The sequence below is a fragment of the Fonsecaea multimorphosa genome (assembly GCF_000836435.1).
Source record: "Fonsecaea multimorphosa CBS 102226 unplaced genomic scaffold supercont1.14, whole genome shotgun sequence".
Lineage (NCBI taxonomy): Eukaryota > Fungi > Ascomycota > Eurotiomycetes > Chaetothyriales > Herpotrichiellaceae > Fonsecaea > Fonsecaea multimorphosa.
Genome location: NW_015971648.1, coordinates 400,915 through 428,740, shown reverse-complemented (window position 1 = coordinate 428,740; position 27,826 = coordinate 400,915). Strand labels below are relative to the sequence as shown.

At 50.2% G+C, this 27,826-nt stretch overlaps 13 protein-coding genes across 13 annotated transcripts; 9 read left to right on the top strand and 4 right to left on the bottom strand.

Annotated features, from left to right (window-relative positions):
* Positions 1 to 335: 335 nt before the first annotated feature.
* Positions 336 to 2,380, top strand: Z520_07190 (uncharacterized protein; the record flags this gene model as incomplete). The annotated part of the gene is made up of 4 exons (XM_016777689.1): positions 336 to 526; positions 575 to 657; positions 722 to 1,112; positions 1,171 to 2,380. 4 exons carry the CDS (start codon positions 336 to 338, stop codon positions 2,378 to 2,380), a joined length of 1,875 nt encoding a protein of 624 aa, XP_016631199.1.
* Positions 2,381 to 2,636: 256 nt separating this feature from the next.
* On the bottom strand, positions 2,637 to 3,660 carry Z520_07189 (uncharacterized protein; the record flags this gene model as incomplete). The annotated part of the gene is made up of 4 exons (XM_016777688.1): positions 2,637 to 3,184; positions 3,241 to 3,283; positions 3,352 to 3,429; positions 3,481 to 3,660. The coding sequence occupies 4 exons, from the start codon at positions 3,658 to 3,660 to the stop codon at positions 2,637 to 2,639; spliced, it is 849 nt and encodes a 282-aa protein (XP_016631198.1).
* Positions 3,661 to 4,115: 455 nt separating this feature from the next.
* Z520_07188 (uncharacterized protein) lies at positions 4,116 to 4,694 on the top strand (the record flags this gene model as incomplete). The annotated part of the gene is made up of 1 exon (XM_016777687.1): positions 4,116 to 4,694. The coding sequence occupies one exon, from the start codon at positions 4,116 to 4,118 to the stop codon at positions 4,692 to 4,694; it is 579 nt and encodes a 192-aa protein (XP_016631197.1).
* A 595-nt stretch (positions 4,695 to 5,289) lies between these two features.
* Positions 5,290 to 7,211, bottom strand: Z520_07187 (uncharacterized protein; the record flags this gene model as incomplete). The annotated part of the gene is made up of 8 exons (XM_016777686.1): positions 5,290 to 5,444; positions 5,519 to 5,814; positions 5,868 to 6,049; positions 6,096 to 6,398; positions 6,471 to 6,587; positions 6,637 to 6,833; positions 6,887 to 7,001; positions 7,053 to 7,211. The coding sequence occupies 8 exons, from the start codon at positions 7,209 to 7,211 to the stop codon at positions 5,290 to 5,292; spliced, it is 1,524 nt and encodes a 507-aa protein (XP_016631196.1).
* Positions 7,212 to 7,912: 701 nt separating this feature from the next.
* On the top strand, positions 7,913 to 9,899 carry Z520_07186 (uncharacterized protein; the record flags this gene model as incomplete). Its single annotated transcript, XM_016777685.1, has 4 exons — positions 7,913 to 8,460; positions 8,510 to 9,260; positions 9,311 to 9,393; positions 9,455 to 9,899. The coding sequence occupies 4 exons, from the start codon at positions 7,913 to 7,915 to the stop codon at positions 9,897 to 9,899; spliced, it is 1,827 nt and encodes a 608-aa protein (XP_016631195.1).
* A 478-nt stretch (positions 9,900 to 10,377) lies between these two features.
* Z520_07185 (uncharacterized protein) lies at positions 10,378 to 11,271 on the top strand (the record flags this gene model as incomplete). Its single annotated transcript, XM_016777684.1, has 2 exons — positions 10,378 to 10,931; positions 10,986 to 11,271. The coding sequence occupies 2 exons, from the start codon at positions 10,378 to 10,380 to the stop codon at positions 11,269 to 11,271; spliced, it is 840 nt and encodes a 279-aa protein (XP_016631194.1).
* Positions 11,272 to 11,361: 90 nt separating this feature from the next.
* Z520_07184 (uncharacterized protein) lies at positions 11,362 to 12,974 on the bottom strand (the record flags this gene model as incomplete). The annotated part of the gene is made up of 2 exons (XM_016777683.1): positions 11,362 to 12,056; positions 12,107 to 12,974. The coding sequence occupies 2 exons, from the start codon at positions 12,972 to 12,974 to the stop codon at positions 11,362 to 11,364; spliced, it is 1,563 nt and encodes a 520-aa protein (XP_016631193.1).
* Positions 12,975 to 16,072: 3,098 nt separating this feature from the next.
* Z520_07183 (uncharacterized protein) lies at positions 16,073 to 18,684 on the top strand (the record flags this gene model as incomplete). The annotated part of the gene is made up of 7 exons (XM_016777682.1): positions 16,073 to 16,450; positions 16,510 to 16,810; positions 16,869 to 16,907; positions 16,968 to 17,281; positions 17,437 to 17,643; positions 17,726 to 18,261; positions 18,351 to 18,684. 7 exons carry the CDS (start codon positions 16,073 to 16,075, stop codon positions 18,682 to 18,684), a joined length of 2,109 nt encoding a protein of 702 aa, XP_016631192.1.
* A 661-nt stretch (positions 18,685 to 19,345) lies between these two features.
* Z520_07182 (uncharacterized protein) lies at positions 19,346 to 19,897 on the top strand (the record flags this gene model as incomplete). Its single annotated transcript, XM_016777681.1, has 1 exon — positions 19,346 to 19,897. One exon carries the CDS (start codon positions 19,346 to 19,348, stop codon positions 19,895 to 19,897), a length of 552 nt encoding a protein of 183 aa, XP_016631191.1.
* A 662-nt stretch (positions 19,898 to 20,559) lies between these two features.
* On the top strand, positions 20,560 to 21,498 carry Z520_07181 (uncharacterized protein; the record flags this gene model as incomplete). Its single annotated transcript, XM_016777680.1, has 2 exons — positions 20,560 to 21,043; positions 21,110 to 21,498. The coding sequence occupies 2 exons, from the start codon at positions 20,560 to 20,562 to the stop codon at positions 21,496 to 21,498; spliced, it is 873 nt and encodes a 290-aa protein (XP_016631190.1).
* Positions 21,499 to 22,421: 923 nt separating this feature from the next.
* On the bottom strand, positions 22,422 to 23,408 carry Z520_07180 (uncharacterized protein; the record flags this gene model as incomplete). The annotated part of the gene is made up of 1 exon (XM_016777679.1): positions 22,422 to 23,408. The coding sequence occupies one exon, from the start codon at positions 23,406 to 23,408 to the stop codon at positions 22,422 to 22,424; it is 987 nt and encodes a 328-aa protein (XP_016631189.1).
* Positions 23,409 to 24,165: 757 nt separating this feature from the next.
* Z520_07179 (uncharacterized protein) lies at positions 24,166 to 24,597 on the top strand (the record flags this gene model as incomplete). Its single annotated transcript, XM_016777678.1, has 1 exon — positions 24,166 to 24,597. One exon carries the CDS (start codon positions 24,166 to 24,168, stop codon positions 24,595 to 24,597), a length of 432 nt encoding a protein of 143 aa, XP_016631188.1.
* Positions 24,598 to 25,406: 809 nt separating this feature from the next.
* Positions 25,407 to 27,530, top strand: Z520_07178 (uncharacterized protein; the record flags this gene model as incomplete). Its single annotated transcript, XM_016777677.1, has 7 exons — positions 25,407 to 25,631; positions 25,684 to 25,742; positions 25,805 to 25,967; positions 26,021 to 26,263; positions 26,320 to 26,514; positions 26,589 to 26,965; positions 27,056 to 27,530. 7 exons carry the CDS (start codon positions 25,407 to 25,409, stop codon positions 27,528 to 27,530), a joined length of 1,737 nt encoding a protein of 578 aa, XP_016631187.1.
* Positions 27,531 to 27,826: the final 296 nt, after the last annotated feature.

Genomic DNA, 27,826 nt, shown 5'->3' with positions numbered 1-27,826 from the left:
CTGCCTGCGCCATGTACAAGTTCGCTCACACGAGATACAAGATTGAATGCCCGGGCGGGCGGTACGGCGGAAACCATGACCAGTCCCCGAAGTCCCGAAATTGTGAAGATCCACCTTCTGCAAAATCCTGGAGTGATATTGAATTCCGTGCGACTTGTTTCGGGCTTGATGCTGTTATCTGTACCGAGTATATTGACTTACGTTCGGTAAGTTGTGCGTGTGCCAAACGCCAGACTTGGCCCCATAAAGAAAGGCTGAAGTTCTTCGATCTTCATGTAGTCACCACAAGTGTCTCCTCTGTATGCCTGTCGGACCCGTTCTGGGTAGCCATCAGGATGACGAAGCAATCCAACGGGGATTCGACAGCGGCCTTTCACTTTAGCGAAACTGAAGGCGTCGAGCACATCCTCCCAGACGACTGCGTTTTCATTGCCGGTGGAGGCCCAGTGGGCTTAACATTGGCTGCCACATTGTCCTACTACGGCATCAAGTCGGTTATTCTTGAACGGAACGAGACAACGACAAGGTAATCAGCTATATCCAGATTTCAAGTGCACCACTAAATTTTACACAGATGGCCAAAAATGGATCTGACGAACTCTCGGTCTATGGAATATTTTCGAAAGCTAGGACTGGTAGATTCGCTCCGTGAACAAGGTATATTTGGCCTCATCCGAGCGACTTAGGAGAGCTGACAGCCTGACACCTGTGTCGCTGGCAGGTGTGCCTTCAAATATGCCCTATCGCAGTCTTTTCACCACTGGCGTCCATGGTAAGCTAGTGACACAGTGGGACTTTGGCACTGTCGACGAATGGCGTCAGAGGATACGGGAGCAGAACGATGGGGAACAGCCTCTGGAGCCGTGGCTGAGGCTATCACAAATCATCTTCGAAGCCTGGTTGAGAGAAATCAACGACAAGGACCCTTTAATTGACCTCCGCTTCGGGTGGAAGGTGGAAACCACTCGAGAAACCGACGAAGGAATTATAGCGACCGCCACAGACAAGGATGGAAAGACCCACACGTTTAAAGCCAAGTATGGAGTCGGGTGTGATGGTGGCTCCAGCAGAGTCCGTCGAGGGCTTGGAATTCCAGTCGTTGGAGGACCATCGTAAGTATAGAAGGCACATGTACGCAAGGATATGGCACACAGGCTAACCGCAAGACAGGCCAGGATACTCCATCCTCGTACACTTCACGTCGAATGACACCAGGGCATTGCATAGCCATGGCATATTCTGGCATAATTATGTCATCTCCAAGGACGGTTTTATCGGTGCCTTCATTTCCCAGGACGAGAACGACACCTGGACCATCCACTCCCACTACCCCGTTGGCATGGATACGGACCACGTAACTCCAGAAGAAGCTATCTCCCGGATTTCGAGCGGCAATGGAGAGCCTTTGTGGATTGATGTCGACAAAATCTTGGTTCGTTCCACCTATCGACCTAACCTTGTCGTGGCGACCCAGTATATGGGTCCTAAGCGCCGCCTTTTCCTAGCTGGGGATTCAGCACATCAGAATGTTCCCACCGGGGGCTATGGGATGAACATGGGCTTAGGAGATGCTTTTACGCTCGCAACCAAGCTGGAAGGTGTGATCCATGGCTATGGGGGCATCCATCTCCTGGATTCATATCAGCAGGAAAGACGAGAGGTCGCCCTGATGAGTGTCGAGCGTGCGGGCTATCACCTAAAGATACACCAGAAGATGAACGAGATGCTGGCGAAAAACGGTCCCGAGCACCTCGATGAGGATTCAGAAAAGGGCGAGGAGGTTAGGAGGAAGATCCATGAGCACTATCAGACCCACAATGGCGAGAATCTGGACGTCGGGGTCGAGTATGGATACCTTTACCACTCCAAGGTGATCATTCCTGAGGATCCTGCGGCAGAGCCAAAGTTCGATCCTAGGAGATATGTCCCGTCGACTTGGCCGGGACTGCGTGCTCCTCATATCTTCCTGCGAGATGGGACAGCCATATTTGACCTCTATGGCATGCATTACACTCTGGTTCACTTCGCAGACGGAGGCAACCATGGCGCCAACTTCCTAGTCACGAGCGCAGAGGAGCACAAAGTCCCGCTCAAGCATCTCGAGTTGCGAGGGGAAGACCACGCGCGGAAAGTGTGGCAGAAGGATCTTGTCCTTGTTCGACCAGACGGCCATGTTGCATGGAGAGGAGATTCGATCAACACCAAGGCCGATGCTGTGTACATTATCGAAGTTGCTGTTGGACTTCGCAGCGTGGAGAACGGACCCCCTTTGGAGACTGATCTTGAAAAAGAGAAGCAACGCCAACCCTACTCAGGGACGAACGAACTCTTTGTGCAATATCCAGACTATAAGTTAGCCAAGAAGGGAGAATTTCAATAACAAATAGGCAGCTCACAGAGTGATTCTTTCTGACCTCTCAGCAATGAAAGGCTCCTTTGATCTTGATTTTCAGTGTTTTGTGCATCTCGCCTCTTGGGATATTTGGGGTGAAGTGACCTTGACAAGTTAACCTAATCACTTGGAGCCAGGAATACAACCGTCCACCACTTCTGGTTGGTAAGCGACAGGATTGCATGTAGTTTCAACTATTAAGTGTAGGAGTTCTGCTCCGACCAGTCACGATGGAGATATTGATCTATTTAATAAACACCATTTTGTTCCTTATTCGCCCAATCTCAGAGATCTCAACCTCAACGATATCGCCGTCTTGAAGCGGGGCCGGAGGGTTTCGGACAATGCCTACACCGCTGGGGGTTCCCGTCATGATGACTGTACCCTTCCGAAGGGTCATCCCACGAGACAAGTGCCTGATAATAGTTGGCACATCAAAGATCAAATCGTCTGTCCTCCCATTTTGTCTTAGATCACCGTTCACCCAGGTCTTGAGGTGCATACTTCCAGGGTCTTTGATGACATGCCGTGAGACAAGGACAGGTCCTAAGGGTGCGAACTTATCAAAAGACTTTGCGTAGCCGTGTTGTCCACCGCCTTGGTTCTGTCCCTGCCAAAAGCGAGAGGACACGTCGTTGCCAGCTGTATAACCCAGAACGTACTCGATTGGGTCATCATCAGGGGAAAGGTCTTTTACATCCCTCTCAATCACAACACAGAGCTCTCCCTCGTAGTCGAGTAGGGTGGCGTCTTTGTGGATTGGGATATCCTCGAAGGGTCCCGCAAGCGCGTCTGGATGTGTGAATCAGAGCCAGGACCAAGGATTGTCAACAAGGGTCGCGACGTACCAGGATACTTCACAAAAACAACAGGATATGGAGGAATGGGCATCTAGGGTAAATCGTTAGTCTCGATGTTAGATCGTAAGCTTGGATTTTTCTAAAGTATTTGCCACATACATTTCCTTCCTTCGCATGCTCTCGATAGTTGAGCCCAATGCCATCAATCATAGGCACGGATGCCAAAGGAGACAAGACCTGCCAGTGACATGAGCTCTATTGACAGGACACTGAAAGTCTGGAGTTTACCTCAGATATTGTTGCAGTCTGTTCGGTCAGATGGAAGTCGTCATCCCAAGGGTTGGTGCCTTTGTAGATTGGTACTACTTTCCCAACCAGCTCCGAATCCCACGATATTTTGGAAGCTTCACCCTGCTGAATCTGCCCCTGGGAGTCCCGAAAGCGCACGAGTCGCTCAAATCGAGGCATGGACAAGAGTCGAAGAAGCGTTTCTTTGAGTTGCTGGTCTTGTTGTAGTTTACAGAATGATTACAGCGGTACAGTCCAAGAAGCAGAGTATCTTGTACCACTGTCTTTCCTGCCAGAGCGAGCTTTCCGGAATTTTTGTGAAGCACACGACTGACGGACTGGGCTTTCATGCTCACCAACTTCGTGCATATCTTTTTGAGCTGTGTACATCCACTTTCCCCGAAGCTGTGGCGATTGGATCCCGTCCGGGGTTTCGCTAACCCGAATCTCCGAAGAGCGCATCTCCGGGATACTGATTAACTGAAGTTGTGAGTAGGGCATGATCTCGATAATATTGAAGAAGTATATGTGTTTGCGTCTGAGAGTTTAGAAGGAGATCGACCAGCTCACCCCACGCCTTTACCAGCACGCCTCCAATTATTTGTCCACTCGCACCCAAATATACCTTTTCCATCATGGTCGTTGATCCCCAAAGCGCCGGAAAGACGGTTAAGCCGCCAAATCACTTCGCCCATGTCGTTCTGCAGACGAACAATCTCAAGCCGATGGTTGACTATTACAAGAAATTCTTGAACGCCCATGCAAGCTATGAAAATGACTTTGCCAGCTTCCTCACTTATGACGAAGAACATCATCGCATCGCCATCGTCCAGATCCCTTCCCTGGGTCCAAGAGACCCAAAACGCTCAGGCCTGCAGCACATGGCTTTTACATATTACTCCCTGGAGGACTTCGCCAACGCCTACCTCCAGCGCAAGGCCAACGGGATTGAACCTGTTTGGTGCGTCAACCACGGGCCTACTACCAGCATGTACTACGACGATCCGGATGGAAACCGTACCGAGATTCAGGTTGACAATTTTGATACTCCAGAAGCGGCCAGTGAGTTCATGGCCTCGCCGTACTTCCACGAGAATCCTATCGGAACAGATTTCGATCCAAGCGAGCTGATCAAGCGACTGAATGCTGGGGAGGACCACGCGTCAATCAAGAAGCGTATCGAAATTGGACCTCGTGGACTTCCGGTCCATTGAACGAGATCGGCGAAGTGAATAGGTCCGCGCTTCAGGCAACTGAAATTGCAGAATTACAGGCGGGCTCAAGCGCCACAACATGAAGCATGCAGGGCTAATGGGATTTTCTCTACTCACTACTACTGTCCATGGCTGCACCATAGCAGTCCGGCTATTGGCTTGCATCATGTTGTAAGCCAAGGGTAATCTTATGTTCGCGGGGGCTTCAGATATATTTTTGATGCTAGCAGCCCGGTCACCGTGGATCTAGTTGCAGTTCAATTCTATTATATTTCACAGAGACACTTACATTTCTTCTGTCCAACTTGGATTGCCAATGCGGAAGGTAGATAATCTCGAGCTTCTGAAGAATGAAACTGTCTACGCCTTAATGGGACGCTTGGTAGATTGAAGACCGGCAACGTATCTCAGCAACGAGCCATTCGAATCAATATAATTCCTAGTGATTTCTGGAGCGATCAGGATGGGGGCTTGTTCGTAATTTGAGGAGCACAAAGAGCCAAGGGAGGCTGTGCAGTTGTCGAGGGCCGGCGTTACTGTCAATCCAACGTCGACTATCAACATCTCGGGATCCACCTGTCAGGCAGCGGACGCGCTACTCTTGTTCGATGACTTGCGCCCCTAGATCCTTTTTTCCGTTTATAGGAATTTCTACTTGCGCAGCACGGATACTGGCAGCAGCGATCGGGCTGAACATGAGGTTGATCTCCTCCAAGGTCTTGTCTTTTGTCTCCTCCATCAGAAAATACGCTGTATGAGAAGAGATCAGCATTTCCCCCAACTTCACACCGCATAGTCCCTGCTGCCATGTGGGAAGAACTCACCATATGGAAACGCAAGTGCATTGAAGAGGATGTAGAGAATGAAGATTCTATACCCTGTGGCCTCGAACGATATTGGGCCTGTAAAAACTGTCAGGAATGTAAAGAGCCAAGTCGTGATACCCGCGACGCCGAGTCCGACATGCCGCATGTGTAGTGGCAGGATTTCGGACGGATAGAGCCAACTCATCGGGAGCATGCCGAAGGCGAAACCAAAGAAGACGACGATCAACATCACCATGCCAGCCCATCCTGCCGCTTTGGTGCCGATGGAGATGGAAATGGTGAAGCCTGTCATTCTGAGAGAAGTGAGTTTGCTGCGCACTTGAACTACTGATGCAAAAGGATTTACCCAACAGTGCATATCACGGTACCAATCATGAGCGTAGGTCTCCGGCCCCAGCGTTCGATTGTGAACATTTCGCAGGTAGTGAATATAGCCCAAGCCACCTGGATGATGGAAGCAACCATAATAGACGTCAGAGCGTCAAATTTCAGGTCAATGCCGAATAGGGTATTCGTATATGGCACGATCTGAGAGCGTCAATATGAGGAACCGTGCCAGAATGCATGGACATACAATGTTGAGACCACTCATCTCCTGCAGCATCATAATGAAGAAGCATAAGCGCAGCCGCCTTCCCAGCTTCAAATCGGTCGTATCCCAGAACAATGCCCCCATGCACTGTGTGAACAGAGCAAAGCCTTTCTCCTCGCGTTTCTCCTCGTCATCTACCTCTGCTTTGAGAGCATCATAAGTATCCTGGACCAGTTGCGAACGCTCAGATGCGTTGTACACACGTGCAAGCACGTTGGTGGCCTCTTTGTTGTAGCCTTGGGCATACAACCATCTGGGCGATTCGGGGAGTAAAAAGATCGTAAGCTGTATCGGAATTAGCACATTTTCAGATTCCAGGCATCTGAGGAGCCTGTCAGGGATAATTTGGGTTCGTACCGCAGTGAAAATGCCGAAGGCTCCCTGGAAAGCAACCGGAAAGCGCCACACGAGCTCCTGATTCGTAGTGTGCTTAAGAAGCCCGAATATCATCCAATCGGCTATCACGATGCCAATCTGCATTGGATTATCGACCTGTTCAATCAAATGTGCACACAATGCTTACCACTGCGAGAGTGAACAGTGCAGCTATCAGAATGCCACGTCTGTTGGGCCTTGCAATCTCGGAAATCAACAGAGGGATTGTGCAGCTGATGAAGCCGACCCCGACGCCCGCGACCACTCGGCCAGCGATCATCTGGCCAAGGCTGAAAGATGCGGCTTGCAGGGCTGCACCAAGTATGAGCAAACAGCATCCGATAACTATGGGAAGAAGTCAGCTCGAAATCTTCTCTCTTCCAATGTTCTGCACCTACAAATAAGCCACCGTCGACCAAGGCGATAGCCAAAGACCAGTGTGACAATGCTGCCAACGATGGCGCCGATGGAGAATATGGCGATGATGCATCCTATAATGAGAGGATCGGTGGTCTGTTCTCCAATTAGCTGGGAGAGTCAATCAGTGAGGCAGACATCAATTACACCCATATGTTCGAGGAACGACGGATTGCTCGACAAAGCCCCCAAAACAGCTTGATCATAACCAAACATGATAAAGGCAATGCCGCAGACAACCATATAAGCTGTGACAAGCGCATCGCCCCGCAGGCTTTTCACACCGAGGAAGCTTGGATGCCACATGACAATGACTGAAAACTTGATGAGAGGTCGCAAAGTTGGCTCCAGCTCGAATGGTAGGAGAATCAGAGGAGCTGCGAGGCTGCAGATCGCGATGTATTTATAACGTGGTCTTCCAACTCAGGAAGTGCCTTTGCTTCCAGCAAGCTCGAATCTGGGGACCTCTCCCTCCTCCACACTGGGGAAGGAAGTATGGGCCGCGAAAAGCGAGCCATGGCCCAGGCCCGATGCTCTGTTCCGGGTCTCTGGCAGTCTTGGACGATTTGACTTCTGCCACTCGATAGTCGAGGTGTGAATATTGTCGGAAGCGAGCATCTGGGGGCAAGCACGGCAGACTAACCCTTGACTTTACAGGCGATGGAGAAATGTCGACTGGGTGAACGTCGCTTCCGCTGACGGCCTCGGAAGCGTCCACGTGATCGGTTCCTGCTCAGGGGTTGAGCTGAACCCCCATCAAACCCTCCTTCTCATTCTCCTGTTCCTGCTGGTGGTTGAACTGCAGAGTGGTTTTCAACGCGATGCTCCAGAGCGAGCATGCTGAGTGTCGGGCCCCGGCCGGGGGAATCCATCATCAATGTCTACCCCCTTGTTGGGCAGCCTGGGGACCCAGTCTCACCCGATTCCGAGATTGACAATGGCCTCGGTCGATCGACGCAGGTAGGCGCCTGCAACTGATAAGATCGAGGCGAGAGACATATGCAGCGATGGCTTCCGCACAGCTGCTCAACCTCCAGTGTGGCCTGCAAGACCCAGCTGAAGCCATGTCTACTGAAGCCATTACCATCTCATCAACATACGAGAGCAGACTCTCTCCAGACACCGTGAATGGCAACGCCTTCCATCACAGTCTCCACCCGTCCGGCTCAGTCCCCAAGGAGGCGAAACAAATACTCATCAGACATCTCCTCGAAAATGCAAGCCTGGGTATACCATCTGAGGTGTCCGGAAATGTATCGGCTGTCACGTTCACTCCAAATGTCAGCCCTTTCATGCCCACGCCCATGAAGATGACTGAATCTGTTTCTGCACTCTGGGCATGCATTGGACTGTTTGCCACTGCTATATCGCAAGGGCGCTACGGGGTGCCAATGCCAAAGAGTATAGAAGTGAATGTGTACTCAGCTACTCTAATGTTGATGTCATTAGCTCTCTTTGAGATCGAGCGTTGTGACCAAGGCGAAGCAGCGCAGAGAGTCAAGTACATTGACAAGGGCCGAATTTCTGAAACGTATAGGGCTATGGCGACAAATATGTGGGAAACTCTCTTGAGTCAAGAAGAGCATCATGCTGACCTTGCGCAGATACAAAACAGCAGATGGCCGATATTTCCAACTTCATGGGAGCCTCGACACAACGCCTGTGCTCCATATGCTTGGCTTGGCCCAAAACCGCCCTGATTTGGAAGGAGCACAGTTTCGTGAAAAATCCAAGGAAGTTTACAGAGCTGCGGTTGCGGAAAAGGACAGTGCATCCCTCGAAATCGAAGTCAATGAGCGATGGCGTCAGCCAGGTGTGACATGCCTTACCCTGCAGGAATACGCCGAAACCTCGCATGGACAGTCGAATATCCAGGAGCCTCTATACACCATCGATGTTGTACACGATTCCCTCCCGCCCGTTGGGTGGCCAGACAAGGAACGTCATCTTGGTCCTCTGGCTGGAATCAAAGTCCTAGATCTTACAAAAGTGATCGCCGGACCAACCATAACGCGGATCCTCGCACTTCTTGGTGCGGATGTCCTGCGGGTTTCCACAAACACAAAGCCCGATGCGGGATTCGCTCTGTACGATGGTCAACTCGGCAAACGAGACACCGATCTCGACCTGAAAACCCGCCAAGGGAAGGCTAGCTTCACAGCCCTTCTGAAAGATGCCGATGTCGTCGTGGATGGATATAGGCCCGGAGTTCTTGAAAGGCTGGGTTTTAGTAGCACGTGGATACAAGAGTTGGCGCGGCGTCGAGGAAAAGGCATCATCTATTGCAGAGAGAACTGCTATGGCTGGAAGGGCGAATGGAGCAGCCGTGCCGGGTACCAGCAGATTTCCGACTGTGTATGAGTCTATCATCCTAGGCTATGCTGGCATTGCTGATTGATAACTAGGTGACGGGAGCTGCATGGGAGCAGGGCAAATTCCTTGAGCTTGACGAACCAGTCATCCCACTACTTCCCAATTCTGATTACCAGTAAGTCACACAGCCTTACCCTCGGCCGACAATTAGTGACAAGACTTTTTCTTTCCTCCAGAACGGGACTCGTGGGAGGAATAGCAATCATGCAATCTCTTATGAAAAGAGCTTCTTCAGGAGGTTCCTACAACGTTTTCGTCTCCCTCAACCAGTTCAACAACTGGTACCTTCGATCTGTGGGTCAGCACGATGAAGAGACTCAAGCCACAATACGAGCTCTGTACCCGGGCTTTCTGCCTAGGCATGACATGGACATTTTCGAGTTAATCTCGAGGACACTGGAAGCCACCAAGACTGTGAACGGAGATGGAAAGGGTCAACTCTTCGACCCAGCGAAGTTCACCACGGGTTCTATTAGATGGGGTAAAGAAGGAGAGATAGCCAAATACCTTGACTGGAGGAGAATCGTGGTAGTAAAAAATGATGATGGGGACGATGGGGTTTGGTTCAGGTTCGAAAACGGGTCTTGCATACCAGGCTCTGATGAGCCGAGATGGCTTTGAAGGGTAGCACGGTGGCGGGAGAGGAGTTCTGCGAGTGCTTGTCTAATATATTCGATTGTCGTGCTTGAGTATCAGCATCCTTGAATCCTTAATACCAAGGCCCCTTCGGGACGTGACGATGCAGCCGCCAGCCAGTCTGGTGACTGCATCAAACTTTCTCGGATCTCTTGAGCGCAGGTTAAATGGTAAAACCCGCTTCTCGCAAGCCTTGCCTCCTGGGTCACAAGTTGCAGATCGCAAGCTGCCAGGGATACGACGGATCGCTTTTGCCTGATGTTGCGCTTGTCATGCTACCCAAATACGCGGACAGGGAGCAGCACGGAACCGAGCAAAGACCGACCTTAACCCCACGACTACCTCATAACCAGGACAGTGTATGTAAATCCTAGAAATAATCAGTATCCCCAAGCTCTGCTAAGCAATACTCAAGCCCGGCTACAGTTCATCAGTATTTCTAGTCCTGAAGATTGACACGAAAATGGCTCCGCGAACGTTCTTAGTGACTGGCACGTCCAGCGGTTTCGGCAACAATTTGGTACAGGAGATCCTCCGCCAACGCGATAATGTCGTCGCAACATCTCGGGACGTGACACAGTTGAACTTCGCTAACGCCGAGTCGAACAACCTTCTAGCCATTCCCTTGGACGTCACCAATCCGGCTTCCGTCGAGAACGCCTTCAGCAAGGCTTTGTCTTCTTTTGGTCGCATCGACGTCGTGGTCAATAACGCTGGCTTCGGCCTCTGTGGGCCCCTGGAAGAGCTTGATGACGAGCAGATTCGTCAGCAAATGGAGGTGAATTTCTTTGGATGCCTCAACGTCACAAGAACAGCCGTCAGGATAATGCGCGAACAGACACCAAGCGGCGGGTTGATCCAGCAGATCTCCAGTATGGCGGGGCAAAAGGGTATGCCAACGTTCAGCATATACTGTGCGACGAAATGGGCGCTGGAAGGATTTTCGGAGGCAGTTGCTGCTGAAATGAAACCGGAATGGGGCATCAAGATTATGATCGTCGAGCCCGGAGGCTTCCGGTAAGCGGATCCATTTTGCTATACAATGCACAAGAAGCTGACTCTATTCCTTAGCACGAACTGGGCCGGACCATCGATGAGCTTCCCAAAGTTGCGACTTGCAGCTTATGACCATCTTGACGCTAAGGAGAGGATGCGGAAACGGCATGGCACCCAGATTGGTAATCCTGCCAAAGCTGGCAGGGCGCTGTACAAATTAGCTGTGATGGAGAACCCGCCCTTGAGGGTTGCCCTGGGATCCGATGCATATCAAGTTGTCATGGAGAAGCTCCAGGAGTATCAGTCGTATACAGCGTTGAAGGACTTCTCCCATAGCACGGACTTTGACCACGAGGAGTGAACGATGTGGAAGCCTGGTCATGATCGTATTTTTCATCGCGATTTGGTTGGCTCATCCGCTTGAAAAGCAACCCTAGGTTTCTTGCGTTATTTAATGAAGACAATACTTGCCTCCGGATCCACGTACCTCAAAATCCCATTCATGCATTACAGAAGTAAAATCGATACCTTCCAGGTCAAACCAGTCGAAGTCGTAAGACATTTCCAGACCTTCGTGGCGTCCGATGGTCTTGTCTACCAAATTTGGATCTTCTTCCGCCAGGTCGAGCTCTCTGACTGTCTCCTCCTCAAACATTTCAGGTGTGATTGACAGATCGAGATCTGGCGGCGCAGTTACTAGATATGTTGAAAACTCTGTGCGTAATCGCATAACAGTCAAATCGGCCTCGGAAAACGACTTGCGAAGGGCGCGAAGTGACTCTTCTGCCGTGTATGATACCTGGCTCAGTATGCCCAGTGCGGCAAACAGAGGAGCCGCCATGATTTCCGCAACCTGCTCTGTGACTGACATTTCCCGGAACAGATGTAGCACAGAGTATGCTGCCCTTGAAAGTCCGTTCCTTGTGTGTTCAGGGTACGGATCTTTGAGGAAGATACTGCTTGTCTCAGCTCCAGTATCAGCGTCGCCTTGTAGCAACATGAGATTGGTGAGATTGATAATAGCTCGAGTAGATGCGAGCTTGCAGGCTCCAATATCGATGAAAGTGTCCGTGGTCGCTTCGTGCTGGGTTTCAAGGACATCGACTAGGATGAGCACCCCTAAGTGGAAATGCAAGGCTAAAATGACTTTGCAAGAAGAAGTTAGCACAAGACTTAGGTGCAGGAGCATGTCTTACAATAGCTCAGTCGCGACCTTTGCGAAAGAAGAATCCAATCCCTTGCACACTGATTAAAGAAAGGGTCGAAGACTTCTTCGAACCGTGCCATCTCTTCGGCTGCATTCTTCACAAGAACTTCCAAGGTTGATTCGACTGTTTGATAGAATAAATAATCCTGAATGCGAGAAACCGATTTCCAAAAAAGGGTCTTGCAGGCAGCTCCGTGTTGGATCATGGTCATCACTATTTCATCTGTTAGAGGCGCCTTCGAGGTATGGATCGACCTGTAGGTGGTGCGAAAAGTCTCGGTCTGCTCCTTGATTGAACGCCACACCAGAGCTTCCCCCTGAAGTCCAGGAAGTAGTACAGATGGCTGGCACCTGGTTAGGGACCTAGATCCATCTATTACGACACCAAACCAGTATGCCGTGTCCTCGAGATGCTTCAATTCCTTATAAGCTTGCACTTTAGCCGAAGTATCTTGCAACTGCAAAGTGTTCTCATTTCTTCTCCCAGGTTGTCTTGCAATGGCAGACGATCTGCCTCTAAGTTGTAGATATTGGCGCAATGACATTTCAAAACAATGGTCAGCGATGCATCGTTCTTTGTTCTTAATTGTAGTCGGAGTAGTTCCAAAGAGGTACATAGCCAATATTGAACGGTAACTTGGTCGGGTGAGCACTCGGAGAACATCCCTATGGGCTCTTTCCCAGATGCGCTCTAGAAAATATTCCTTTGCCAAGGTCAATGCTCGGACATCCGTTGCGGTCTCCCTGCCGAAGCGACTGAGGGATAACCATCGAGCAGAGAATGCATGTACTGCACTGATTAGGGCCTGATTGATGATGGCATTCTGGTCGTCTGTATCTTCATCATTGAGTAGCATGTTAGGGAAAGCAGTGATATGTGTCGTGGAATCGTCGAGGCGAGAAGGCGTAAGGCTGTCGAGGGTTACCATTAGCCTTGACACCAATGTTTTTGGAGCCTGCCTCTGTCAGCTCTGCTAAATCTATGTGAGGGGAGAGGAGGTACCGTATCAAGAGTTTTGAGGGGGTTGCAATCATTCCCTATCCATAATCCTAACTGAGGCTCGAATAGAGTTGTGAAAATGTCCCATAGAACATTATGCAGGGTTAATGCCTGCTGCCGACGACTGATGGCAGTTGCTGGATCAGCTTCCGACAAAGTCGTGGTTGTAGTTCGCGAGGACGGCACCCTCCCTGCATTGTCAGTATGTGCAGTGTCTGATGCTGGAACGCTTGTTGTGTGAACGTGTTGTTGAACGTGTTGTCGAACTCCGCCATCATTCTTTTTCATACGCTGGCGCTTGCTCCGGCCGCCGTGGCTCTGCTCAATCCACTACAGGTGTCAGGCGTTGTATTCAGGATTAACTCACAGATTCAAATACATACCTTCGAGCTGCAAACTTTGTGGCGCCGCACGCAATTTGTACACGGACCGTTGCAAGCAGCGGCATCGCAGCCCACTCGAGACTTTCTGCAGGCGTCACAGCTGGTGAATTGTCTTCGCTGTGTCACTGCCATGTATGGAGCGATTGGGCTATACGAACTTGCTCAATCGCAGAGGAGCAGGTTGAGAATACAAAGTTGTGACATTCGTGCTAAGAGCATGGGCAATGATGAGGGGTGGAGGAAGATTAGAAAGTCCTGGACCAGGTAATTCCAGGAAGCTTATGCCTGAAAAAGCCAAGCACTCGCAGTTAGCAGCGGCATTACTGCCTAGGTACCTATCTAGGTAGAGAAGGGGGCGTCGACTAGCCTTAAAAAATCACCCGGTGCTTCCCGGGGTTGAACTCTCAACGATACCCATGTGATTTAGGATTAGGGCGTCGGCGCAGAACCCCAGAAACACAAAGCCACGACTGGTCAAGTGGAAAGATGACAAGCCTCGAGATGGCGAAGTAGCAAGGTCATTCGTAGCGGCATACCGAGTACTTAGCACCCTGATCCAGGCTCTTGATATTTAAGTAATTGTGAGTCAGACTTTCAGTGCCGAACTGGGTTACGTCTAGCATGACTAGGATTCAACAGAGTTGGAAGAAATCTGCCGTCGCGTTTGTGAAGCCTAAACCAAGTGCTTGTTGCGATGTGTAAGTCCGCATTGGCATGCGACTCCTTACTGTGACTCGTTTGCTATTCGTCTATACGGTCCAAGGCTAAGGCAACAGAAGGCTGACGGCCTTCTATAGAGATTCTTGTGAGGTCTTATGCATCCAACTGCGTTCAAAGTACCGCGTTGACATTCGTCGGAGATCGAATCTCGCCACAGCTCGCCGTTTTTGGTCGAACCCTATCCCAATCTTGGACAAAGCTTCTTTGGTAGACGGCGCCTGTCCGTTCTCCTTCGCGGAAAGCCACCCTTGATTCTCCGGAATTGAGGCATGGTCGTTGATGGCAGTAGGGCCGAAGCTGGTTATCTTCCTGATGTCAATATATTTAAATTAGCGAGCAAGCGCAACTAGATGTTTCTTGTGAAAGTGTTAGTTGCATCGAACAAAGATTTTTCTGGTACGCTTATTGACTCGTGTTCGCTCAATGCATAGTCATTTAGGGCACCACGTCCGAGTATGTCGCCAAATTTCCACTGTTCTACCAAAAGCTCTAGATATTTATCAATGCCTACAGCTCCAGTCTCATCTGAGTCCAGTAAACAGAGATATTGTTATGAAGTGCCCAAAGGCTTGGATCCTTGAGCTCGCTATGGCAACTCTTGCCTTTCTTCTCCGAGCTTTCCAAATCTCATAGTTTTCTGTTAGCTGAAATCCGCATTGACTCTTATGGAGTCTTCTTTATCCTATCTATCCTGTCCTATGTCATTCTTGAAACGAGGGTTCCATAGTCTCTGTCGAGTTAGAACACCATAGACATTTCCTTTTCGACGAACAGAACATTCCAAATCGTGCTTCTGTTGACGCTTTCATGGCTTTGACATGCAGTTGTCGGCGCCAGCTCGTCCCAATGATGTAAAGGACCCATCCATCGATCTAAATACATGACTGGAGCGGGCAACGCCGCTTGTAGACATTGAACCTGTTATATGAACGGGGAGGATGCGCTGTGGAAAATATCAGACAAATTCTGGCACAGAGAGACAGAACAACAGGCAGCAACATTTTACTCACTGCGGCCACGGAAATCCTCAATCTAGGAGTAACAGGACATGCCTCCAGCGTACTTCGGGAAAATCGTCCGCCCACCCCGAACTCCAGCTTTTCGCTCCGCAGAGAGCCACGCTCCGAAACCCTTGGTAGTAAAACAACGGCAAGATCTATTTTAAATGTGGCTAGCAGATTCACGTGTGATATCGGCCGACAATACTTGTGCCCAATCAACTCCACGAAAGGCGTGGTGCCTCTAAACGGTGCGTGGAGTGCAGCGATATCTTTGGAAGGTTGTGGGTCAACATGAGGAGCGGTACCCCAAGGATCCCCCAGATTCTGTGGAAAGCGGGGAACAGCTTAAGCTGCTATTCTTTGGAAGTTGGGCCTGTCGATTTTAAACCCATTCCACACGCACTTCTACGCGCGACTGGAGGTCCTTCCCTCCAGTCTATGTCAATTACTTGGAAATCACAAATGAGCGGGCGAATACCTATGGCCTGCGACAATTGTCGCGCGAAGAAGGTCAAATGTGAGTGTGGACTGAGCGGGACTCGACAAAACCTGTTAAAGAGAAGCGCTTGAAGGGCTGTGGTAACGTGTCTTGCAGGCGACAATGCAAGGCCAACATGTTCATATTGTAGGGTGGGGAGTTTTTGGATCTAGCCTGGTCGGCAGCTGAAGGGAAAACTGACATCTATTCAGGACCATGACATCTGCTGCGTCTACCCACCAAGGGTGAAACGAAGATCCAAAGTTCGGGATCCTGAAGGTGAGTTTCCCTCACGCGAGTACTCTGTCGACGCGACATTTGGGCTCCACGGGTCGGAGGAGCAAGTACTCCCTCCAAATATCGCTGACTCGCCATGCACTCAGCGCTCGAGGCTCGGATTCGACATCTCGAAAGTCTACTGGGGAATATTCAACAGAAGACGAGCCAGACACCGCAGACCGAGGCGCAATTTGATCAACCAAGGACGTCGGAGAGTTCTCCAACGACAGTCCCACTCGCTTCATCTGCCCATGAGAATCTTCTATACCACGGCTCAGCAGAGCTAGGCTGGCCTTCTCTCTGTGCTCCACCGTTCAGCGTCACGACCGCTCCTGTCTTCCCCGAGCTTCCCAAATCGACTACATCATGCGCATGCAGCCATCAGGGGAAGACGGTAGACTCGATCCTTTGGGGAATGGATGAGGCTAGCAAGGCTCTTGAGGACCAACGCTCGATTTTAGTCACTGGCCAAGTGAGTAGATTGCTTGTATTACACTCCTTGGCTAATCAAGCCCTCTATGTGGCAATCAGAATGGGCAAGAGTTCATTGGTAAGCGATGGCCAACCACACTGTATCCTTACATGGTCACTCAAAGATGTCTCTCGGTAGGATCCTCCTGTGCCATGGCTCTTTTCACAGACCAGGGACTGCAGTGGATTTCCCAGTCCGTCAATAACTCCAAGAGCTTGGAGTCCTTGCGAAACCTGATGTCTTCAGTCATGTCCTTGTTGAAACTTCCGGACCCGGACTTCCGTGGCGAGATTCCATCAGAGATGAAATTGTCGCGGACACCACTTCCGTCCGAGGAGACGGGGAGGAAATATGTCCAAGGTAAGTATTCCCAGTGTTCGACAACAAATGAAGCCCTCTGTCGTTCTTACCTGACCAGTGACCGAACGACGGCAGCGTATTTTGACCAAAATCAATGGTATCGTCCCTCATGCCCATCCTTCTCTTCCATGTCCCTGAAGGACTTGCTGTTCACCAGTACCCCGTTTCGTGACGGTCTTTGAGACCCTATGCGACCGAGATCTAACCACTATCTCCAGTATCTGGCCAATTCTTGATAGGAAAGTGTTTTTGAAAGATTGTGAAAGATTCTGGAGAGACCCTTCCCGAGTGGGTCCCCAATGGTACGCTGTCTACAATATGGTTCTAGCGACCGGAGTACGATCGCAACTCCGCACGGGCTCGCCGTTACTCTTCAAACAGGCGCAGGAGACAGCAACCAAGTATATGGAAAACGCGCTATCCGTTCAGCAGGAGATGTTGCAGCAGCGCACGACTCTGCACACGGTTCAGGTAAGGAATGTTCAGAATGAACCTTCTCTTTGATAACTTAATCACTAATCTCATCGGTGGCCCAACAGGCATTTGCACTCATGGTAGATATCTTTCCCACCAATCTTAAACACGCAGGTTTTGTGTTAAGCTCTGACCACCTCTTTGTACCACAGGCAATTTTCGCCCAAGGCATTGCAGGACAAAGGACCGAGTATATATATTCTGCAATCGCCATCCGTCTAGCTCAGGGACTAGGGATGCATAGAACACCACTCAAAGTTTGGAACCTGACCGCTAGCGAAGTCGAGGAAAGAAACCGGGTCTACTGGTCGCTATACTCCTTCGAGCAGATTTTCGCCTACCACTCTGGGCGTCCTTCGGTATCTTTTCCACCCACTTTTCCTGTCTGTTTATACTAGGAATACAATTGAAGCAGTCTAACGACCAAACCCCCTCATTTAGGTGATTGATGACGATGAAGTCACCTGCCCTTTTCCGCGGAAGGTGTTTGAGAAATCTGGCATAAGCACCAACGCTGTTCCGGACAAGGGTGACCTATTCCTCAGTATTGCCAGATATTCCAGACACTGCGCCAGAATAACCAAACAGCTCTTTTCAGCGAGTTCCCTGACGCGAGAGCCTAAGGAGATAGTCAGCAGAATCGTTGCTTTGTACGACGAACTCAAGCGGTGGTGGGTCGCGGCCGAGGTGTGTGAGGATCCTCTGGATATCGACCAACTCCCCAATGTGTCCGGCACATTGACGGGACCAGATGGGACGCGGCACGTCATCTTACGCATGTGGTACTACACCTCACTTTTCTCTCTGCACCGAGCATGTCGAGTGTCAGGGTTCGTCATACTGGAGAAAATGGTAGCCGACATTAGTCCAGAACATGAGATGAAATTAAAACAGATCGCGGAAGACGGAGTTGCAGCAGCTCGATCGTTGTGCCTCTTGGTTCAACAGCTCAAGATTGAGCCTCAGACACCGATGTGGTAAGCTATGTTTGTCACATCAGCATATCGACTTTCGCCTTGCAAGCTCCTGATGAAGTCTTGAGCACTGACGCGTGGAGTCTCTGCAGGTTGATACTGTACTTTCCTATCATGGGAGTCTTGACTCTTTTCATCAACGTTGTCTCCAATCCGGCAGCTCCGACCGCCTCAAGCGACATAGCAATAATGGAGATCGTGACGGGGACGTTTGGCCGGCTCGAGTTCATAACGCAAGGTCGCCTAGCGCTGACCAGGATTGGGGAGTTCGCCAGCATTGCCCGAGCCGTCGTGGAGCAGGATATTGCATCGCAACAGGGAGGGGATTTTGGCGACTTGGGCGACGAGTTTCTCTCTGGTGAGATGCCGAGTTTCGATTTGCCTGTCCTGGGGGATGGACTTACTTCGGAGAGCATGGAGTTTTGATAACCATGTCCCTCCTAGCCTCTGATTTGGGCAGCTTGTGGATGGACTTCTGCAATTTGTACTAATGATTGGATGTCAGTTGATTCGGATGGCGACGGTTTCAGTAGTGGAAAGGTGCTGTAGAAACAGAACTGCCACTGGGCTCTGTAATGGCGTGCTTTGGAATTGAAGCTGATTTCTTTTGCGCGCACAGCGGGAGCCTTAGAACCATAAGGATTGGTCGTCTTGTAGCCATGTACCCCACGACAAGGAACTTTATCGCCGGACAAAATACGACTCACTGGAAAACGCCAACTACACTGAGTTAATTTGCTGCCTGTACTCGGTAATGTGACTCAAATCATTCTTCGGGCTAGAATTTGATGACTTCCACATGTGGGCTAGCGGTCCAAGTGCTCGGAGCCCGGAGAGCACGGCACCGGAGGCTGTAATTGAAGGTCTTCCGGGAAAAGGAGCGGGCGACGAAGCCAGAGAATGTACTAATTTCTCAAGCCCAACAAGATATAAGCAAGGCGTAGCTGGTAGCGCTTAGCCTTTGTCTTTCACCGTCACCAGCCCAGCTCACGAGTTGTTTCTATGCCCTCAAAGCCCTTTAGCCTGCTTCTGGCTTTTCCTCTAAGTCGGGCCATCTGGAGCATATCTAGCTACCTTAGCCATAACAATGTCCTCGGATGCTTCAAGACAAGTGCGGTCCCAGCTTACAGGAAGCTGGGAGCTTATTGAATACAGCTTGCAACTTGCGACGGACCCATCAAACAAATTGTACCCGATGACTGCCCACGTCAAGGGGATTATACTCTACACCGAAGACGGGTACATGTCGGCACAACTGCACATTCCGGGCCAGAAGCCTTTTGAAGGCGAACAACCCTTTGAGCGCTCTGTTAGTGCTGAGGAAGCGGCGGCCGCCGAGGCCGAATGGGCCAAGGTCGGACGGAACTACGTGGCCTACACGGGGGAATTCTATATTGACGTCGACAACCAACAACCTGTCATCAAACACCACATGCGATGCGCCAGCTTACCTTACATGGTGACGGACGTGCAAGAGAGAACCTTCCAGTTTGAAGATAGGAGTGATGGGAACAGGTATTTGGTCCTTGGACTCCCGCAACCAATCAAGGTGCGAGGCGAGACCAGAAATGTCTTCGTGCTTTGGAAGCGGTTGCCCTTCAACGAGCGCGCTGAGCCGGATCTGGCACGGAAATGGTGACTCAAAGAGTCTTAACAGATCCATTCTTCAGACTGAGACTAGACTTTCAATTGTTCATGAAGTTCAGTGGCTTCCTTTGCTCCAGCGAAACGAAGGTTGGCTCTCTAAAAGCCATGTTGATAGTAGTGAGGCGTGACTGCAGAGATATTTCTGGTCTTGTACTAAGTAGTACGGATGTGCTACCGGCGGAAGGGGACCGAAAATGACAGTGGGAATTCATAACTGTCTATTTTCACGACCTCATTCGGCGGAAAATGCGCAAATCTACTTGAGCCAAGGAGCAATTCCATACCCTGGCACTTTGGTCTAGGGACGCTCTTCTCTTTATGATACCCATGATTCTTCTGTACTTGCTCCCAGCCTCTGCATCAGGAGTTTTGGGGAGGCTCTAAGTCGTCTTCCACTTTAACCACTTCGTATGTCTCAATTACTGACTTTTCTTCAGACGCTCACACGAGGAACGTGTTCGAAGAGTCGAATCATTCAATAGCCCGGCATACAACAGTGTAGATTTCATTCTACTCTAGGTTACTCATTGCCTCCGCCATGGCTTCTTCGTCGCCGGCTCCAGTCTCCCCGAAGTCCTTACTATTGCATCGAAGAGACCTGACCGCCGGATTAAGTACAAATATCCGGACTATCCCGCTATCTCCCAGATTAATATGACCAATAAGGGCCTCCTCATCGTCAACAAGGCGGCCACAGTAGGTCAGGTCCTATTAACAGTCTCTTCCATAAGCCAGCAAGCAGGATTCACAACTCGTCTTGTTTCGCATAATATCCGCCGCGGCGCGGCGAAGGATCTAGCGAGGATCCCCAAAAAGGCGATTCACACTCACACTTCTAGTGTAGCACGCGCAATAGGCCACTCAGATAAATCGATAGGCAAATACTACAACAACGATAAGGATCAAGCACTCAATATTCTCAAGCCGCAAATCGAAATCTCCCGTATCGATCAGAGACTGTTTCAAGCACCGACTACCTATCCAAGGCCCAATAGGCATAAGATACACGAAATGGTTCAAAAGGAACTCATCGCCAAAGGTGACGAGATCATACAAAATAGTACCCGCGGTCTCCAGTTCTTCCTCGGTCCCCGACCTGGAAAGAATAAGGACGGTTTTCATAAGCACCGTGCCCTTCGTGAAGTTATCGGGCGTCGAGTACTAAATGAGCACTTCGATACATAGGCTGAGGCCGTCAAATCAGCAGAGCTACCACAAACCAAGAGACAGAAGCTCTCGGACTATATCTCCATTAGCCCTACGCCTTTACGATCTCTTGGGCAGTCTAAACAAAACGTCCGCAATGGTACTTCATCCACCTCCACCTCCACCTCGGACAAGATGAGCGACATCCCGATCGATCCTCAGCTTTCTCTGGCCATACCCATTGATGATCTTGATAGGGATACTCTCGTACAGGAGCTGGATGTTGAAGAAATTGAGGAGCTCCAGCTCATTAAGGAGCATAATGTCTCTGAAAGCTTTTGGGATCTTCTTAATGGGCCTAAAACGATTGAGCCTAGAACGACCGGAGATCCGGATAATGATCTCGCTTCGCTATCAGAGTTACACCTAGCTCTTGAAGATATCTAGCATAGATATAATAAGCTTAACTCTAATACTATTATCCACCTTCTCGAAGGAGAGGATCCCACTAACTTTATGTAGTACCTTACTAGATATAATATTATTAAGAACTACGCATCTAGATTAGGCGACTCGACTCTTTACGAAGGTCGTATAGCATTAGGAAACTCTAGAGACTCGCCGTCCCCTTTCAAATAGATATATCCGGACTATCCGGGAAGGGAATTTAATTAACTTACGGGATATTAGCGACACCGAGAAGTATACTTATGGCGACAGACGAAAGCTACTAAGGACGCCGCTATAGGTATCAAAAAGCAGAAGAACATAACCAAGTCAAAGGATAAGGCTTATCTATACGGCGGTCCCGGACCAGGCGCTTATCAAGTAGGCCCGCTTAGCGCTTCGAATTCTATCCAGCATTTGGAGACACATAAGTTTAAGGCGAATGAGAAATACCCACGAGAGCATTATACTAGTGAAAAGATCTATCCGACTATCTCAGCCTAGAGAGTTCACTTATTAGACGAGCATAAAGGGTTAGGAAAGCTACCAGAGCCGAAGGCATACCCTCGATGTGGTGAGGTTTGGACTACGGCCTCAGCCTACAATACGCATATGAAGTCGGCCCATCATCTCGCGGGTGAGGCGTTAGCTAAAGCTAGGATTGAGAGGGTGTCGGTGAGCAAGCCGAAGCGCGTCAAGAAGTCTACCGTGGTCGTTGAGGATACATCGGATGAAGAAGATCGAAACAACTGGTTTGATCGATGCAGCAGTTGAACTCTTACTCGATATACTATTATTTCCTGTATTTCAGCCTGGATGCATTTCAAGACAGAACTTTATGTCACAACTTAATACGCTACCCAGAAACGAAGCTCTCTATTCTGATAGCTATAATTCTTCTGTACTTGCTCCGAGCCTCTGCCTCAGCTATGTTGGGGAGGCTCTAAGTTGTCCTCCACTTTAATCACCTCCATCGTGAGATTAATGATCGAGTTCAACTGACTTGCATTTAAGGGCTGTAGCGGCAGCCTGGGAACACCACCGTAGCCATTGAACCTCTCGAGAACCCCCTTGGTGCCCGCGATGCCAGCAGCGGTATGCGGCCAATCACCAGCAGACAACAGTCTCTGAAATTCCATCGCCTTTGGTAGACCCCCCAGTTTGAAAGCTTCGCACAGCCGCGCACAGGTCTTGGGAAAGATATTTGCTCCGCCGGCAATGAACCCCGACCCTCCAGCGACAAGCGCCATCAGGCCAAAATCAGCCAGCCCTCCATAGCACACGTACCCCGAATTGGTGGCATGAGGAGTCATTGCGTCCATGGCACGCGCGACACGGGCCAACTTGCCCGTGTCGCCACATGTGAACTTGGTACCTACGACATTTGGATGGCGTGAGATTATGGTAATCAAGTCCGAGTCCATCTCGATGCCCGCTGCAACCGCCGGAAAGCTATATACCAGCAGAGGCAGCGGTGAAGAGTCGGCCACTCGCCCGTAGAAGTCTGAAATGACAGAGCCAGTCATGGCCCCACGAAAGTAGCTTGGCGGGAGGACAAGGACATAGTCGGCCCCTGCTTTGGCCGCCCCTCGGATTAGGCTGAGTGTGCCTCGAACGGAGGCGTCAGAAGCGCCCATGATGATGGGAATCTGGCCGAAACCTGCTTCGTCCAGTGCTTTGCGAGTAGTCTCAGTGACCGCGATACGTTCGTCGTGGCTCAGATGGGGCGCTTCGCCATTCGAGCCGATAGTTACAATTCCAACAATGCCGCTTTTTACCAGCCTGATTGCATGGGCTCCAATGCTGTCGTGATCAACATCCTCCGTGTCGACCTTGAAGAATGTTGGTATCGCGGCCAACGGACCCGTAGGAAGCGGCCGTGGCGGTGTCGGTGCTTGTGGAAGGGTCATTGCTCGCGCCTGCGTCTGTATTGGGGGTGCAAGAATATAGGTTCCTTACTGCTGTATTTCTCTTTCAACAGAGATTAGAGGCGGAGAATCATGTACGAGTTGCTGCGTCAGGTGAACTTTCTTCAAACCGTGACAGAGCCATCGATGCCGAAAGATCATGATCACGTTACACGATGCGATGCTCGTCCGAAAGAGCTCAAAGGCCGTGCACATGGTTCGCTTATAAATCCCATTCCTTCCCAGCTGTTGTATATAGTCAGAAAATTGATGGATGCGTTGTGCAGGTTGATCTTTGAGACGTATTAGTGGATCCACTTCGGGCATCTGGATTTCTCACATTCGGACAATGTCATTCGTTTCCCGAAACTCAGCACCACCAGCCCGATAAAATTACCAGCCCTTGCGACAAACAAGGGTCTGCACATCTGCCTCTTCGAAGGAAATGACTCAAAAAAGGTTTAGATCATCCCAGGGCACAGTCGACATTTCTCTGAGGTTGGCTATTTCCTGAATCCAGCGAGATCGCTCCCACCCGTGTCGAACAAAAGATAAAGCAATTCAGAAAAAGGGTTATTTGGCAACAATAACTCGACCCGTCATTTGAAGTCCCCAGGTTTGGTGCCAGAACAGATCCTCCGCCTCCTGTCCGAGTCAATACGATAGATATTGCCACACTGGGGTTCACACGCAATCAAACATTCTCCAAGGTCATCCCTGGTACCGAGACAGCAGCCTGACAAATCACAAAACCGACTAGATGGCGAATCACACAGAGCAAGAGCGAGTAGTGCAGCGATTTCTGGACATTATGCGCTCGCGCAACCTAGCCTTGTTGTCAGAAGTTTTCGCTCCAAAAGCCCCGTGGTGGGTTTCGGGCAATCCCCAATACAATCCTATCGCGGGTATACAGCCCTGGGAGGCACGGACGAAAGAGTTTAACCAACTGATCACCACTTTCGACAACTTCCAAGTGACCCTCGAGAGACTGACAATTCAGGACAACACAGTTGTCGCCGAGATCTCGCCCGTGGGGACTAGTGAGGGAAAGCCGAGCTATGAGAATCATATGGGTTGTATCTTCGAGGTGGAGAATGGTAAAGTGATTGGAGTGAAAGAATATGTCGACCTAGATACTGTAGCTAAGTACTTCGAAGATCTTGAGAAGGTGAAGCTGGGTGAGAAGCGGTGATGTCTCAGAACTCTCTCGCTGAGCCCAGGCCATTTCTGCGTTAACGTCGATAAGCCAACGCCCATGGCTGCCTGGTTTTGTGGTTCCGTCGCAGTGGTATTTCACCCTACGGTCATAGATGGCTATAGACAAAAGATTGGCCTTCGAGATGGATAAATATATTGATAATCATATATTATCGACCTCAAAAGGAACAGGCGATCGAATAATTTGGACTTGCACAATGCATGCCTGGAGTAGCTCGAGCTGCAAGCTCAAACACCATCCTGCATCTCGTTTCGCGATCACTAAGAACTGTCTCTTTCCTAACGTAGCCATCTACGCCATACCTAGGTACTATCTTCTACTCATCCTGCTGATACAAACAAACTTCGGGGTTCCGGGGTTCTTATCCCGAGCCCATCAGGACAATGTTTGGATATCCTTTCCCTCCGCATCGACAACTCCTATTTTTTATCTGAATGTCTTTGTTGGGCTGCACACCATCCGGCTACATGTCATCAACCAGCCCTTATAGACTTGCATAACAGCGGAGGAAAGCTCCTCATCCGGAAAGATACACTGCTTGGAGGCGGAGGTATCTCCGATGAATATGAATGCACTTTGTATTTCCAGACCAGATGGGACCGAACCGAGTCCCGGGCTATGCTGAAGTGTTTCCGGCTCAGAACTTGATCGTTTGAGTCTTGAACTAAACTTTCAACTGTCCACGCAAGCTCCTTCTACATCGACAGAAATACGCTTATTTCCATTTCTTAACCCTTTCTCCCAAACCTTGGCGTCGCTACCACCCGATAATGAGGACTATAATGGGTCTCTTTTCCATTGAGAAGGAGCCTAGAATTCAATCTCTCATCGACAAGTCGAACGCTATGATGGATGACTACAACCTGCAGATCAGGACTGTCTTCCTCGCGCTGACTCTTCTGCTGGCGATCGTTTATATTTTCCGTCCTCTGCTCCAGATTGGGAAGCGAGCCAAAGATCTTCCGCCAGGTCCACCAACGCTTCCAATTCTTGGAAATCTTCATCAGGTGAGGGACGAGTCCATAGTCGGGCTCAGACCATTTACTAAGAGGCTGCAAGCTCTCGGGAGTGGGGGAGTACGGCCATCGTCGATTTCAGAAATGGGCGGAAGAATATGGGTATCACCACTTTCGACCACAGTGCTTCCGCTCTGTACAGTTGACATGTCTCTCTTGCTTAGGCCCATCTATTCCCTCATCCTCGGCACCAAGACTTATATTGTCCTGAACACGGACGCGGCAGTCAAAGATCTCTTGGACAAGCGAAGCGCGATGTACTCTTCAAGACCAGAGATGTACATGGCGCATGATATTGCAAGTGGTGGTTTGAGGACAGTAACCATGGTATCCTCAAACCCCCCTCTTTGATTTGTCTGGTTTCACTCACACTAGACAAGCCCTATGGGTCCCAATGGCGGATGATGCACACGGTTACCCACAGCATTCTCAACATAAAGGCCGCCACAAGCTATATCCCTTATCAAGACCTCGAGAACAAATTCATGCTGGTCAATCTGCTCGATCGACCCGAAGAGTTTGAAACTCACATTAAACTGTTCACTCATGCCCTCACAACTCAAATAATCTTTGGCTTCCGATTTACTAGCGTTGAAGATCCTAAATTCCAACAGTTGTATCAAGTAAGCATTCATTTTCCACCAGTCCCGTGCTGAAGCTCATAGTTGGATGTGAACAGGGATTCAAGAAGTGGACCATGTTAGTGGGAAGTGCGAGCGCCCAGCTTTTGGATCTGTATCCCTTGCTGCGGAGACTGCCCAGGTTCTTGGCTCCAAACTACGAATATGCCAGAAAGCTGCACGAAAAGGAGAAAGAGCTGTACCGCAGCCACTGGCTCGCAGCAAAGGAAAGGGCCCTCACCGGCACAGGCAGAGTAAGTGGGCCTGTACTTTGCTAAAAGGGGGACTCCAGAGAGCTTGTGTGAGACTAATATATGTACTAAACTAGCCTTGCTTTTGCAACGACCTCCTTAAAGCGCAAGAGCGCGAGAAGTTCGACGACGACCAGGCAGCCTATATATCCGGATCTCTCCTTGAAGCAGGTTTCGACACCACAGCCTCTACTCTCCAAGGCTTTATCCTGGCCATGATGATGTTTCCCGAAGTCCAGAAAAAAGCACAACGAGAGCTCGACGAAGTTGTCGGGTCTGATCGACTGCCAACGATGGACGACTTGCCTGAACTACCCTACGTGCACGCCTGTGCCAAAGAGAGTCTGCGGTGGATGCCTACTACGGTCTTTGCAGCTCCTCATGCGACCACGGTAGACGACCATTACATGGGTTACAGAATTCCAGCCGGGGCTTCTGTTATCCCCAACGTCTGGTATGAATTGATATTTCCTCCCTCCACCCAAAAAGACCAAAGACAATGGCCTACAAAACAAGATAGACTTCTGATGCTGAGATGACCCAGGTACATCACCCAGGATCCCAAACGAACTCCTCACCCGCGAGCTTTTGATCCGACGCGCCACTTGAACAATCTAGAGAGCGAGTTCGAGTCCGCCAAGAGCTCCGACGTCGGCAAACGGCATAATTTTGTTTTCGGTGCTGGACGGCGCCTATGCCAGGGGATGCATATCGCAGAACGCTCTCTCTTTCTCGGTGTCTCGCGCATGTTGTGGGGGTTCGACTTCTCATTGCCTTTGGACGAGAATGGCCAGCCCATCACCATTCCAGACATTGACGACTTGAGGGGAGGCGCCGCCATCACGCCAGCCCCCTTCGAGGCTGTCATCAAGCCCCGGGCTAAGGAGAGGGCGGACCTGATGCGTAGAGAGTGGGCGGATGCCGAGGCCAAGTTTTTGGATCCACAGACCAAGGAGTGGAAGCACGTACCAGACGGGATGGTGTTTAGCACGTATGTGCCGCAACATGTCGACGTGTGATGGATGCTCTGAAGCGGTAGTCGACTGACTCGACATAGAATTGTCAATGCGTCTTCGGGGACGTGGGTAGAGAGATTGTTTTGCCACACGAGATGAGATGAGCCAGTATGTTACTTCTTACAGCTCAGCAGCAAGGGGATGTGCATTCATATATGTTTTTCCTTTCGTATAATGGTGGCCCAGTCCGTGGTACCTAATTGGGTAGGTAACCTATATCCGGTATTTGGGTCTCCGAAAAGCTGCCTAGCCACCAAGACGCTTGTGGCGCTCCTGCCTATCCTGCACTTGCCTCCAAG